We start from the raw sequence: 13,868 nt of genomic DNA, 5'->3' as shown, positions 1-13,868 counted from the left end.
CGGTAGCCCTGAGACGCTATGCCTGGCGGAGGTCCACTGGCTTTTCGGGTGATGTCCAATCTACTCTTTTAGACATGCCCTTTGATGGCCGTCGCTTGTTCGGCGACAAAGCGAACAACGTGCTCAAGTGCTTTAAGGGTTCAAGGGCTACTGCGAGAGCCTTGGACCTCGCTACCACCTCTCGCCCAGCGCAGTCTGCTTTTCGCCCCTATTGTGGCTACGGAAGGGGTGCCCCACCACATTCTGCCCAGGGCCACAGGCCTGCGCAAGCTACCCAGCCTCTGCATGCCCAGGGACGTGGAACCCACCGTCGTGGGTCTGGGAGCCAGCAGGCAGGCCAGTCCACTAGCGCCCCCTCTGCAGCGGCCTCTAAACCCTCCTTGTCCGATTTTTGAGGGCCACCAGTTGTCAGTGGGCGGCAGGATTCGCCATCACCTCCCCCACTGGTTTAACATCACGTTGGACAGGTGAGTTTTGCAGATAGTCTGAAGGGGCTACTCACTCCCCTTCAAGGCTACCCCTCCCTCCATGCCACCTGCTTTCCATCGCATGTCAAAGGATCACTTGGACCTTCTCCGTCAGGAAGTTGCAGCTCTCTTGGCCAAGGAGGCCATCGAGCAAGTCCCTGTGTCAGAAGTATGTTGTGGTTGTTACTCCCACTACTTTCTGGTACCCAAGAAGGACAAAGGCCTGCGTCCTATCTTGGATCTCAGCGACGTCAACCGCTTCCTCTGGAAGGAGAAGTTCAAAATGTTCACATTGGCTCAGGTCCTGTCTGCCCTCGACCCTGGAGACTGGATGGTAGCGTTGGTCTTGCAGGGTGCCTATTTTCACATCCCCGTCCCGCCTGCCCACCGGCGTTACCTGCCGTTCACGATAGGCCATGAGCATTTTCAGTTCACAGTGCTCCCCTTTGGCCTTACCAGCGCCCCTTGGGTGTTCACAAAAGTGATTGTAGTGGTCGCAGCTCATCTGCGCAGATCAGGGGTTCCAGTCTTCCCCTATCTCGACGACTGGCTGTTGAAGGTGAGTTCGCCCGAGCCTGTGGTCTCCTACCTCCAGACTACGGCGGACCTCCTGCATTTGCTGGGGTTCACAATCAACGTGCCGAAGTCACTCCTGATTCCCTCTCAGAAGCTCCTTTTCATTGGGCGGTTCTAGACACAGCGCAATTTCGGGCTTATCCTCCCGAACAGCGAGTCTGGGATATTCGGGCTATGATTCCGATCTTTCAGCCTCTATCCCGGGTTTTGGTTAGAATGACCCTGAGGCTGCTGGGCCTCATGGCCTCCTGCATACTGCTGGTGGACTATGCCAGGTGGCATATGCGGGCTCTGCAGTGGGACCTGAAGTTCCAGTAGGGACAGCATCAGGGCAATCTTTTCGATTGCGTCTAGATCTCGGAGGGCACTGCACACCAATGGCAGTGGTGGCTAATGAACCAGGATTGGGTCAACGGCAGATCCCTCTCCCTCACCCCAACCAGAGTTCACAGTGGTGACAGATGCATCACTTCTGGGGTGGGGCGGCCACATGGGGGAGGGAGGCGGAGATCAGAGGCCTCTAGTCTCCGGCGGAGTCCGGGCTCCACATCAAACTTCTGGAGCTCCGAGCGATCCGTCTTGCACTGAAAGCATTCCTTCCTTCTGTCAAAGAAAGAGTAGTGCAGGTGTTCACGGACAACACCACCGCCATGTGGTATTGCAACAAACAGGGCGGGGTCCCTCTGTCAGGAGGCACTTCGTCTCAGGAAGTGGCTGGAACATCAGGGCATGTTGGGTTCCCTGAACACCAGGGCGGACGAACTCAGCCGCTGGTGCATGATGGATCACGAATGGCGTCTTCACTCAGAGGTGGTGCAGGGTCTCTTTCAGCAGTTGGATGGGCCGTGGTTAGATCTATCCGCCACTGAGGAAAATGCCCAATGTCAGCAGTTCTGCGCGTTGGAATTTCCAAGGCGGCACTGGCTCGGCGACGCTTTTCGTAGCGAGTGGAGTTGCAGTCTTCTATACGCCTTTCCGCCTATACCACTTCTGCCCAGAGTGCTGAAGAAGATCAAGCGCGACCGGGCCCAAGTCATTCTTGTGGCTCCGGACTTGGCACGAACAGTCTGGTATCCCGAACTCTTGAACATGGCCTTCGATCCTCCGATCAGACTGCCTCCTCGGGAGTATCTTCTGTCACAGCAGCAGGTTACGGTCCCGCACCCGAACCTGTCCAGTCTCCACCTCCTTGCGTGGTGATTGAGCGGCGACAGTTGACAGCTTTCGACCTTCCTCCCGAAGTCTGTAAAGTTATCTTGGCAGCCAGGCGTCCCTCCACCAAAACGGTATACGCCTGTACATGGAACAAATTTGTGGCATAGTGCACAGCAAAGGCTGTGGATTCCCTTTCTGTCCCTCTTTCAAAGGTTCTCCTCTTCATTCTTTCTTTGGCCCAGCAGGGCTCTGTTCTGTACACCCTTAAAGGCTATCTTTCGGCCATTTCAGCCTTTCTTCGCCTCCCTGATCAGCCTTCTCTTTTAAAGTCCCCTATTGTAAATTGCTTCCTTAAGGGCATTACTCACCTGTTTCCTCCTATTCCTTTCGTAATGCTCCAGTGGGACTTGAACCTTGTTCTGACCTACCTTATGTACGCTCCTTTCGAGCTGCTACATAATTGTCCTCTCAGACTATTAACACTCAAAACTACCTTTTTGGTTGCCATCACCTCTGTTCGCAGAGTGAGTGTGCTTCAGGCCCTTTCTTCTAAACCTCCTTTCCTGGCTGTTCATCCGAACAAGGTTGTCCTTCGCACTAGACCTTCTTTTCTTCCCAAAGTGGTTCCCTCTTTCCACATAGGATAGACCATCACTTTGCCCACATTCCTCCTGCCCCCGCATCCTTCTAAAGAGGAGGAGAGGCTCCACCATCTGGATCCGAAACTTGCGCTTTCATTTTATCTGGATCCCACAAAACAATTCCGGGTGGATTATCAGCTCTTTGTTGGCTATGTGGGCGCCAAGAAAGGTTGGGCCGTGCAAAAACGAACCATTTCTCGATGGGTCATTCTTTGCATTAAAATGTGTTATTCCTTGGCAAAAAAGGAACCTCCAGTAGGCTTGCGCGCCCACTCCACCAAGGCGACGGCAGCTACTACTGCATTGGGACGTGGAGTCCCCCTTCATGACATCTGCCAGGCAGCTACATGGACTTCATTGCACACGTTCACTAAACATTACTGCCTGGACAGCCAAGTCCGGAGGGACGGCTTCTTTGGCCGCTCCGTTCTCCAGGACATTTTGGTGTGAACTTGGTTCACAGACCCACCTCCGTGGTTGTATTGCTGGGGTATCTATTCCTTGGTAAGGAATCCATAATAGTCTCTTTCAGATGAACAAGTTACTTTCCTTCGGTAACGATCTATCTCTAAGAGACATATATTAGTTGTAGATTCCTTACCGCCCCACCCTTCCTCTCCATTCTGCAAACTGACTTCTAGAGTAAGGGACGCCCTTTCAAGGCCCTAGTTTTGTGCACCAGTGGTCAGTGTCTTGCATAGCTCTGCGCTTCTTGATGGAATGTTGTGTAAAGAACTGACGTCAGCTTGCAGAGGTGGCATCTAAGTAGATACCGCAACGTCATTCTGGCGATCACGACGCCAACGACAAACGTGGAGTCGACCGACGCCACCTACCGACACGCAGGGGTACTGCTGAAAACAAATTCTCCGGATCCAGTCTGGCGCCTGGGGGGTGATTCTAAGGTAAGGAATCCATTACTAATATATGTCTCTTACAGATATATAGTTACCGAGGTAAGTAACTTGTTCTTTGCGCCCTCCCCCGAGGATAGGGCATCCTTTGCTGTGGTGGTATGTAGAGCAGCAGACGTTCGGAGCAACTCCCTACTGTAGTAACAAATGCAAATCTAACTGAAATCTTGCAGGCTTGCCCTTCATCTTCAGAACCTTTACTGCCCTTCAGTGAAGTCCTGACAGACACTCTTGCTGTGGCATGCGCGAAGCCCTGCTTGGTGCAGTCTAGCTGTGTCTGCCTCACAGCTAGACACAACCGACCTGTTCTTGCTCACCCAGCCCTTTAGACTCCACGCCCTTCACTGTAAATCCTTGTAGCTCAGACTTTGGTCAGCAAAGTGAGCCTGAATGCCTTTTCCGCTGCTCTGCCTGATAGAGAATCTAAATGCATTTCTTTGCTTGGGAAGAGGGTGATCTCCACTACCGTGGCTTTATGCTCTTTGAATACAGTCTGCCTGCTCGGTGGATACACTCATGTGCCGGAAATGTGACGAGTGACATCTTGCCTGACCTCCCTGAGGAGTTTCAAAATGCTTTTGCCCAGATGGTCCACGAAGGACACCATGCAGTAAAATACATATTATAGGCTGGACTGGACAAAACAGACTGTTTAGGCTGGCTGTTGATGCACTAACATAGTTATTTGTCATCATTCTTTGAATGCACATTACAGCTTTCTCCAGAGAGGTCCAGGTATCCCTCATATGCATGCCCGTTGGTGGCCCCAGGCTATTTAGAGACCATGCAGCCTCAACTCTGGAGTGATTCAACTTTAGGTGTGCTATGGATCTTTTATTGGGCTCTCTTGCTCTGACCTGTGAGCTCCACCAACAATACCACAAGTTCTGGGGTTGTTCTTGTGCCCTGGCTTATCGCTAGAGGCAGCCATCTGAGCCTGCGCAGCCGCCGCTCCCTCTTTAGGGGCTCCCGAGGGTGTGGTGGTGCCACAAGACGGGCCAACAATAGCATGATCAGTCTTCGTCTTCCTCTTGCACATTGCTACCACACTATTCTGATTCCCTCTTAGGGAATCACTTGCGGTGGAAATGGGGTGGAGGGGGAGGCCAGGGGCTCAGATTACATTTTTACCTGCCCAGGGTGCATGCAATTACTTTGGACCAGTGAGTCTAGCAGCTGCTTCACCATGGTCGTATCCTTTCTTTCTTGTCAACCCCACCCTTCAGTTCCTCTTGTTGTACTCCGTCTTCGACACAACAAGCCTCTATTCTTAAGAGAGAGAGGTTTAGTCAGTACTGGCAGGAGGGGGAATCAAGAGAGTGCCGGATATGGAGCGAGGCAGCGGTGCTAATTCACTGTTTTCTGGTGCGCAAAAAAGAATGGTGGACTCATTTTCAAACTTCATTTCCTGGAAGATTTTCTTAGGAAGGACAAATTCAACATGCTAACCTTGACCCAGGTCCTCTCTGCTCTTGTTCACATTCTCTGTAGTCCCCTGTCATGCCTGTCGTTTTTGCTTGCTTTCCTACTTCCTTCTCATTTTATTCTTTTTGTTCCTTCAATTTCCTACCCCCTGCTCTTTTTACTTTCACTAATATTATCTTTACTATCTGCTTTCCTTCCCCCATTCTTGTTACTCTCCTCTTTCCTTACTATTTACTTGTTGTAACTTTTCTTGCTTTCCTTTCTTATTCTCCTCATTCTTGCTATTATTTCCCTTATTCTCTTAAGTCTCCTAGTTCTCTTCTGGACTTTTTTTTTAACCTTTCTTTATCTTTTTTTTCATTTTTCTACTTTCTCCTAATTACCTTTTCTTCAGCTTGGTTGCTTTTTTGTCTTATTTCCCCTAATTTCTTTCTTAAATCTATGTTTATTATCTTTCCCCTCCTTTTCAATCCCCTCAGGTTTTCTTTCCCCATCTCTAGTTTTACTGTTCTTCATTGTTTTATGATTCTTTCTAGTTTTCTGTTTCTAGTCAAGAACATAAACATGTACACATACAAATATGTAACACTTACACACAGGTGCAAATAAACTATGGGCGCACAAACTCAGCAATAGAAATAGTGTCCCCCTATTTACAGACTTTGCTGTTCTCCTTTTACTCGCATGGGTAGCAGGTAAATATATTGGTGCTATTCTCTAACAGTTTGGGTCATGCATCTCTCTTTCTGCTTCCTATTCTTGCTGCAGCAGTGTGAACCCCAATAGTAACCAATTCATAAGGGCCAACAGCTGCCTTCTTCCCATCCTTTTTCAGTTAAAGCCAGCTCTTATGAGGGTGGCCAGGCCAGTTTTTAGGTCTCGCATAGCATAGCAGATCATGCGCTGCTCACTCGGTGAGATTTATTGTTAAGGAGGACTTTCAGGAGAGGGCTTGAAGCCCCGCTCCTCATTTCCATTGGCTGGCTTCACCATTTATGCTAAACGGTGGCCTGCCATTGGAAATGAGGGTTTTGGGTTCACGCCCTTTTGCCTCAGATTCGGACTCGGTGGCCTGCTTTGCTGCTGTCCCAAAGCACTTTCTTACCTTTATGGGGCCATGTGTTTCTAAAACACATGGCCCCATAAAGACAAGAAATCCCCATGCTCCAGCTGCAGCGCAGTCCTCTTTCACTTTCGGGACCGCGCTTGTTTTATTGGGGGGGGTGTTATAGTGTAGGACTAAGGCAGTCCAGGCTCAGCTGAGAGGAGGAATGCGCGTTGGAAGAGGCCCCGGCGTTTGAAGTGCTTTTCCATACAAGGAAGCGGCAGTGTTGTAGGTGAAATGTTACTTGCTTTATCAGTATTATATATCTGTATGCGATGATAGAAGCAGCAAAATACAAGTTGTCGTACACGACCACCAGCAAGGCTCCGTTTAATGGCGCTGTGCGTCTTAATCTCCATGTGTGTCCAGCTGCACGGTTGACTGTGGCGTTACAACCAGAACTGCAGAATTTGGAATTTGAGAGCCATGATTGAATCTCGGCGTGCTCTAAATCCTGTGATTCTGGGCACATCACTTCTCCCCGTGCCTCAAAACATTAATGTGATCTTGTGTAATTTAACCGGTGCTCATGCACAGTGATCCAATATCTTTGTGTGGAGTTCGCGTTATATACAACTGCAATAAACGCTACTCCATCATTGTTTTTCATTTGTTTTCATCTTGTTACTTAGAGGAGTCAAGCAAATAGCTGCGCATGGGCGGCATGCTGTGCCACTTCTTTTCAATCTCCCAGATGCAATAAAAGCTACTCCATCATGGTTTTACATTTGTTTTCATCTTGCTGGTTGGCCTGCTGGGGTTGCCTTCCGTCCTGGCTAATCTTGCTTGTAGTAGCATGCGCAGAGCTCTGGGCCTCTGTGTGAAGTGACCTGCACCAAAACTGATTCAGTGTCGCCGTTAGTTGTCCTAGTCTCCCACAGATGCAGGGGCACAGCCGGCTAGGACACGCTTTTACTGCCAGTGTTGTGTGTGCTGCGTAATCACGAATGCGTCAGGAGCTGTGGTCCCTGCTGGGTTCCATCCTCCTACAGGTGAGAGCCAGAGCTGTAAGTGGGCCGAATCCAGCCGGTGCTCTGCACAGGGAGTTCTATAAAGCAGTTGCCAAACCGGATCTCTATCGGGCTCTCCATTTTTGCCCTCAGAGTGAAAAAAATAAAATCTTACCTCTGCAGCAGTGCCACTCGTCACTGCTTTTGAGGTAACTTTAAGGAGACTCGTTATAGTTCTTTCAGTCTCATCATTTCAGAACGGAAGCATTTTCAATGTTATATACAAGGAAGACGTAGTAGTTGCTGATTTATCTTACACAAACAACAACCATTGGCAAAGCCAATAGCCCTGGCTTATTGTAGGTGTAGTGTTACTTGCTTTATCAGAATTTGAGAACCATGATTGAATCTCAGCGTCCTCTAAATCCTGTGATTCTGGGCACATCACTTCTCCCCGTGCCTCAGAACATGAATGTGATCTTGTGTAATTTAACCGGTGCTCATGCACAGTGATCCAATATCTTTGTGTGGAGTTCGCGCTATAAAAAACAGCAATAAACGCTACTCCATCATGGTTTTACATTTGATTTCATCTTGTTACTTAGAGGAGTCAAGCGAAATGCTGCGCATGGGCGGCCTGCTGTGCCACTTCTTTTCAATCTCCTAGTACTTGGGCCAGCTCCTTGGGCATCTCTCCCGGCCCCAGCTGCACGAAAACCTCTTGTGTGCCTGCACAAGAAGCCGCTCTTCCTCACACTTTTTAGGTTACTGCTGCTGCACTTTGACTCCAGGGAGCACTTCAGCTGCATGATGCAGATCCTCGCTGCCCCCCCCGCTACTCCACTGCTGGGGTCCTTAATGGTACACTCGTGTGTGCCCCCGACTGAGGCTAACAGAGGGCACCTTGGCCCCAGCACTGCAGCGGTTTGTATTCCTCGAAAGCGTTTGCCTCGAGGTCAACTGCAAAAGTGAAGCACTCTTCAAAATTTCACAATGCAGCACGCTGTTTATTTGCAGTCTGCACCCATTATTGTGTGCCACTGTGCTTGTGCAAATTAACAAAGCAGTGCTTTCTTTTAGCTACATAAATAAAAACATTCCGATTTTGAAACGCAACGGTCACATTATTTTGAGGCACCATTTACGGGTGCTTTTTGTTGTACTTGTTTTGTGTTTAACGCACTATTAATTTATTTATTGCCTGTAAGATTTATTGCTTAATATTTCTCATTTTTGAGCTGGAATGAGGGGAAAATGACTTAATTGGCATTAGTTCAACCCCGATGCACAGCGGCAGGGCTGTTTCAGAGGTCTCCTTTCTGTTGCTCTTCCCCTGTGCTTTTATGGCTCTCTCGCCAGTGTGCCTCTCTGCTCCGTGCACTTCCCCCACATGACGGACCTGGGATGCTGTCCTGCTCCTCTGTATTCTTTCTGCTCTGCCAGACTTTTCACACACAACAGCTATTTATTTTCTCACATGAGCGCCTGCCGAGCTGGGCCTCTTTGCTTCGCTAGGTGGCTCTTTTCCATAAATGAGCTCCCTGCCGAGATATATGGCTTCGTCTGTTACTCCACCCTCCTACAGTGAGCCATTAGACTTCATGTAATGTCACCAGGGCAGTGTCATAAACCCAGCACACTAGCAGATCAAGACTTTGTATTTAGATTACTGTGCACTTTGTATGTCTGAGTTCTGATCCTAGTTCAAGAAACATGTTTAGAGTTTGCATTTTTAAACATTTGAAATGCTGCTGAAGCTTTTATTCATTAAACCTGCATTTGCCACCTAAATTATGTTAAAAAAATTATTTCTTTTCCAATTCATGGGCAAGGGATGATTTAAAGTGCTGCATCCAAATTGTAATATCACCTGAAACCCTTCATTTAAGTACTCTTTCTGGCAGCATCTCCAGGATCTGTGTTTATTTATTTTTTTGGAAATGTTGTGGTGGTCCTGTCTGGTAACTTTGCATCCAACAACTTACTAAGGCTAAAACAGGCCCTGCAAACACACATAATTTTGACAGTCCTTCTTTCAGCTGTCTTTACTGTTATTCATAAAGGATAATAAAGTACATTCAATATAGCCTTTGCACATAGGTGCACATTAATCATTGCCACCTAATTACACTCTACTAAATACCAGTTAAATACATCCCTCATAAAACCACTATGCCACAAAGAAACCATCCATACAAATACACTCCACACCATGCCACATAATTCCCATCAGCATAATTTCACTTAAAATACCACCCAGTTCCACGCCACGCAATTCAGCTCCACTCATTTCCATTCTGCACCACATAATTCAAAACAAACAGGTGCAGATAGGCGCAGCTGCGCCTGCTGCACGCATCCTTTCATCATCCGTTTTGCAGCTGCCATTAAGTAGTTCGTGGGAAAGAGGAGGAGTGCAGGGTGCGGTGGGCGGGAAACGGAAACCAGTTATGTCACTTCCTGTACGATGGATGATCGGAAATCCAGTGACGTCCCTTTCAGTGCAGATGGTTGATAGGAAATTAAGTTCTCTTTGTAGGTTTCTTCTACTGCCTAGATATAAGCCCTCATTTATTCCCCATGCTTGCAGCGCAATACAGCAGGTTAAACATTCACACTACACATATAGCCAGCGCACCTTTGTGCATGATGGCGTTTACATGCATGAGCACATTGAAGCTTGGTACAATCAGACTACAGCATTAGTTCTGTATTGAAGAGATAAAAGTTGGAGAGATTGCGGCTCTTCTCGAGAGTACATATGGAAAGATAAACTGTTTTCAAAGCCTGTGTTCTATACGTTTTATCTTGAGTAACACAGATGCAGGCCATGGAACTGCTAAGCTCAGCGTTTTATTATTGCAAAATATCCAAGATAAGGATTGACTGAAAACTGGTAAATATAAAACTTTGCATCACTTTGCAATTAACACGAAGGTGTGTTATTACCATGAGTGCTTGGCGCTGTACCTGTGTGCGCGTTCCATCAGTGCTTGGCGCTGCACTGTAATGGCATTCTTGTAAAAAAACATCTCTGGGGTAAAAATCTTTCACAACATAATTTGACAGATTACTTTCCCCTTCTTATTACCATACTCACGTCGGTGCACTGTAGTCACCAGCAAGCCACTTTCGTCCTCATGAGAAGGAATGACGGCAGCCGTTTCACCAACTCTCTGAGGAATACGGCTGGGTTTGGCAGGTACCATGCATGCAGTCGGAAGAACTCGCAAAAAAAAAAAAAAAAGCATTACAAATGCAATAGATCTCGCCTTTCATTAAGTTAAAGCCATTTGCTTTGCTACACAATACCATTAGCAAAGCAAATGGCTTTAACTTAATCAAAGGCGAGACCTATTGCATTTACAATGCTTGTTTCCTGAGTGGACAAGCTGCATTCTCCGATTTTCTGAAGAGGGAAAGCGCCTTCATTTTTATAAGCTTTGACAAGCTATTATCCCCCACGTTTGTCCAAGTAGACATGCTGCTATCATCTACAGTGCAAAGTGGACAAAATGCATCCCTCACATTCCATTCAGTGTTCACCCTGCTCTTCCTCATTCTTCTCCCTTTGTAAAATATGCATTAAATACCTTTCTCTGAGCGTGCAAACTGGCTTCATCCCTGTGTCCTGGGATACCCAGCTCCCTCCCAGTACTCAGGCCTCATTACTCCCATTATCGCCCAGCGGGAAATGAATTTGGCTCTGTGCAGCGCGGTGATGTGTGTGAGTAATTGCTGCGTGCAGCTGTGATTATTCTCTGTGTATGAATATTGATATGCCTGTCCGGCACTGTCAGGGTCTGTCCTCCCCTTAGCACCAACAGCACCTGTGTACGATATGAAGCAGGCATCAAGAGAATGATGAAAAACAGCATCCTGCTTTGGGTTGAAAGAGTACAGTGGAGATAGGAGTGGCTGAGTGTGGTCACTCGGATGTCTGTGGCATAGGACAGAAAGAAGTGTTTAGATGAGAAAGCCCTGATTTCTGTGGTGTACGCTTACTAATATCATTCACCCGTTTTACTCACCTCTGGTTGACAGAGAGCTACCCCTTTGATCTTGTGTCCATGACTAATTACTCTTTGTCCATGTGCCATAACGATTCACCATAGCGGTGAACTCACTATAATGAAGTGCATTGGTTATCTATCCAGATGATGTGACCTCTTCTCGCCGTCCATGGTTTTTATGTGCTCCATGTGTCAAGAGATGTCTACTGCAAGCTTGAATCAGCCCTACCCCCTTGGCTCTTGGGCCCATGGGTCTGCTTCTTTGACATTAGACCATGGGTCCTCTCTTAAAACCCTGAGTTCTTTTTCATCTTCTTAAGTAAACCTCACATGTCCATTCCCTGTTTTGTCTGTTCCACAGAGCTTAGCCTCTCGCCTCAAGGAGAACATGGAGAAATTGACAGAGGACCGGGACCAGAAGCTGGCAGCTGAGAACCGCGAGAAGGAGCAGAATAAGCGCCTGCAGCGGCAGATCCGTGACATGAAGGAGGAGACGGCAGAGCTAGGAAAGAAAGAGTTGGAGGCGAGCCGGAAGAAGCATGAATTGGTGAGTGAATGGATCTAATATGAGTGGGATGGAGGGACGACTAGTTGGTCACTTGAGAGCAATCTTATTTTTAATGGGTAGTTCACAATGAGTAGGCGCTGGTGAGTGCTCAAGCTATTTGTGTGTGGAATGACCTCACATTGAGGTTAGAGGGAAGCTGAAAGAGGGATAAACTGGTGAATGCAGGCTGAAGGGCAAAGAGGATATATGGAGAATGCATGTGAGCAAATGCATGCCAGCAGACACAGGCCACTCCCAAAAAACATGAGCCAGTCCAGCACCTTTGTGTGGAACTCATTGACAGAGGAGAGGGGTGACGGTAACACATGGCTGAGGGTTTTAGATGAGCTTACACAACATCCTTAAAAGCGTTGGCTCATAGAGATGGGTTGGTATGTTTTTGAATTACTCTTTGCTCTACTGTAGGCAGTTTGGGTTCAGTCAAAGGTCCGTTCCTGCCACAAGTGCTAGGGATAAAGGAATCGGCAGATTTTCTATATATAGAAACATAATGTACATAAGACCCTTCACATTGTGTAGTGTGAATGATTCGTGATTATGTAAATAGTGGGGTCCAATTGGAGGGGCTCTTGCACGCTATCCATGCGGAGTTGAGGATCTGAGAGGATTCTTGTGGGTGACTGAAAATATGCTCTTCGAAAAGATGCAAGCTCATCTCCTTTCTAAAGTGAAAAAAGATGAAGAGAATCTGGTATGCACGATTCTGGGGAATAGCATTAGGTTGTTCATCTTCTGGTCTGTTTTTTGCATCGTTTTATTTCCAGTCAAGTCTTTTTTCTTCGCTTTGGTCCCTGTTATTTATTTTGGCAAGGATGGGCACATCATTGATAGTTACTTCTTTGTAGGGGACATAGTTACTGCTTTGTAGATGGCAGAGAAGATCTTGATGATGAGCAAGGTCTGGAGAATGAGTCGGTGTCAGTGTGCATTGGTCTTTCCTTCAAGTCTCAGTCAGTGTGTAGGATGCTTTTCAGTGAGTCATGTGGAAGCTGGGCTTGCTGATGGAGACTTGAGAGCACCCTGCCATTGTCTTTGTCGGAGAGGACAAGGGCTTGTATGGTTTTTCTGAAATCCACTTCAGGAGATATCTGGCACCATGCTGTCTGGGTCTTATTGACAACATGAATTCTGAAGACGACATTGCTGTAAAGGATGAGTCCAAGTTCCTTTGCTTTTTCTGCGAGCTATGTGTTCAGTCCACCCAGGTTCATGTCACTGTGCTTATTTAAGCCTGTTCAGAACCATTAGCAATAAAGATACAATTGTCTTGAGTAAGAGATAAAAAGCCTACGGTCAAAGTAAATGTCTGAATGAAAAAGTAATTTTGTTGTATCTGAAAGAGACACATTAGTGATAGATTCCTTACCTTAGAATATCCCCAGGCGTCATACTGGATATGGAAAGTTTTTCGTCAGAAGTACCCCTGCACGTCGGTAGGTGGCGTCGTGTGGCTCCGCGTCCATCGCTGGCGTCGTAAGCGCCGAGATGACATCACAGAGACTACTTAGGCGCCACCTATGTGACGTCAGTTCTTTCTTTTTCCGCGCCAGCAAGCGCAGATCCGGTTAGAGCACATACCCTAGTCACTTTTTGACTAACTTTTTTGAGACTTTTGTCTCTACTTCTTTGAGTTTTTGATACCTGGTGCCGCGTAGGGATGCCTCGGTTTAAATCCTGTAGGGCCTGTGATTGAACGATGTTGGTGGCCAACCCCCATGGTGTCTGTCTCTACTGTCTGGAGCGCGACCATGACTCCCGGTCATGTTCCGACTGTCTGGCCATGGCTCCAAAGGCTTTGCGGGAGTGGTCCCGAAAGCTGCTGGAGGCCCGGCAGTCGTCTCCGCACTATTAGAGGTCCAGGGGTCGCTCGAGGGACCGACCGTGGAGCCATCATCATCGCTCCTAGTGGTCGAAGTCTTCACACTCTGTGGCTCCGTTGGAGCCTGAGAGTCCCGCGGCCTACCCACCTTATCCGGGTCCGTCGGCGACTCCGGCCCAGGTGCAAGAATTTCTTGCTGCCAGGACCGCCTTTTCAGGCCTCGGGCTCCCGCCAG

At 47.8% G+C, this 13,868-nt stretch overlaps 1 protein-coding gene across 35 annotated transcripts in view; it reads left to right on the top strand.

Moving 5' to 3' along the window:
* MYO18A (myosin XVIIIA) overlaps window positions 1-13,868 on the top strand; it is a 768,001-nt gene that overhangs the window by 675,348 nt on the left and 78,785 nt on the right. For all 35 annotated transcript variants that reach the window (XM_085649195.1, XM_085649183.1, XM_085649196.1 and 32 more), the window contains one exon: window positions 11,608-11,793. In XM_085649195.1, the coding sequence (XP_085505321.1) occupies window positions 11,608-11,793 (186 nt within the window). The remainder of the gene's footprint in view (window positions 1-11,607; window positions 11,794-13,868) is intronic.

The sequence above is a fragment of the Triturus cristatus genome, chromosome 3_2, assembly GCF_964204655.1.
Source record: "Triturus cristatus chromosome 3_2, aTriCri1.1, whole genome shotgun sequence".
In the NCBI taxonomy this organism is placed as follows: domain Eukaryota; kingdom Metazoa; phylum Chordata; class Amphibia; order Caudata; family Salamandridae; genus Triturus; species Triturus cristatus.
Note: the sequence above shows the minus strand (reverse complement) of the source record. Positions and strands in the feature narration are given on the sequence as shown.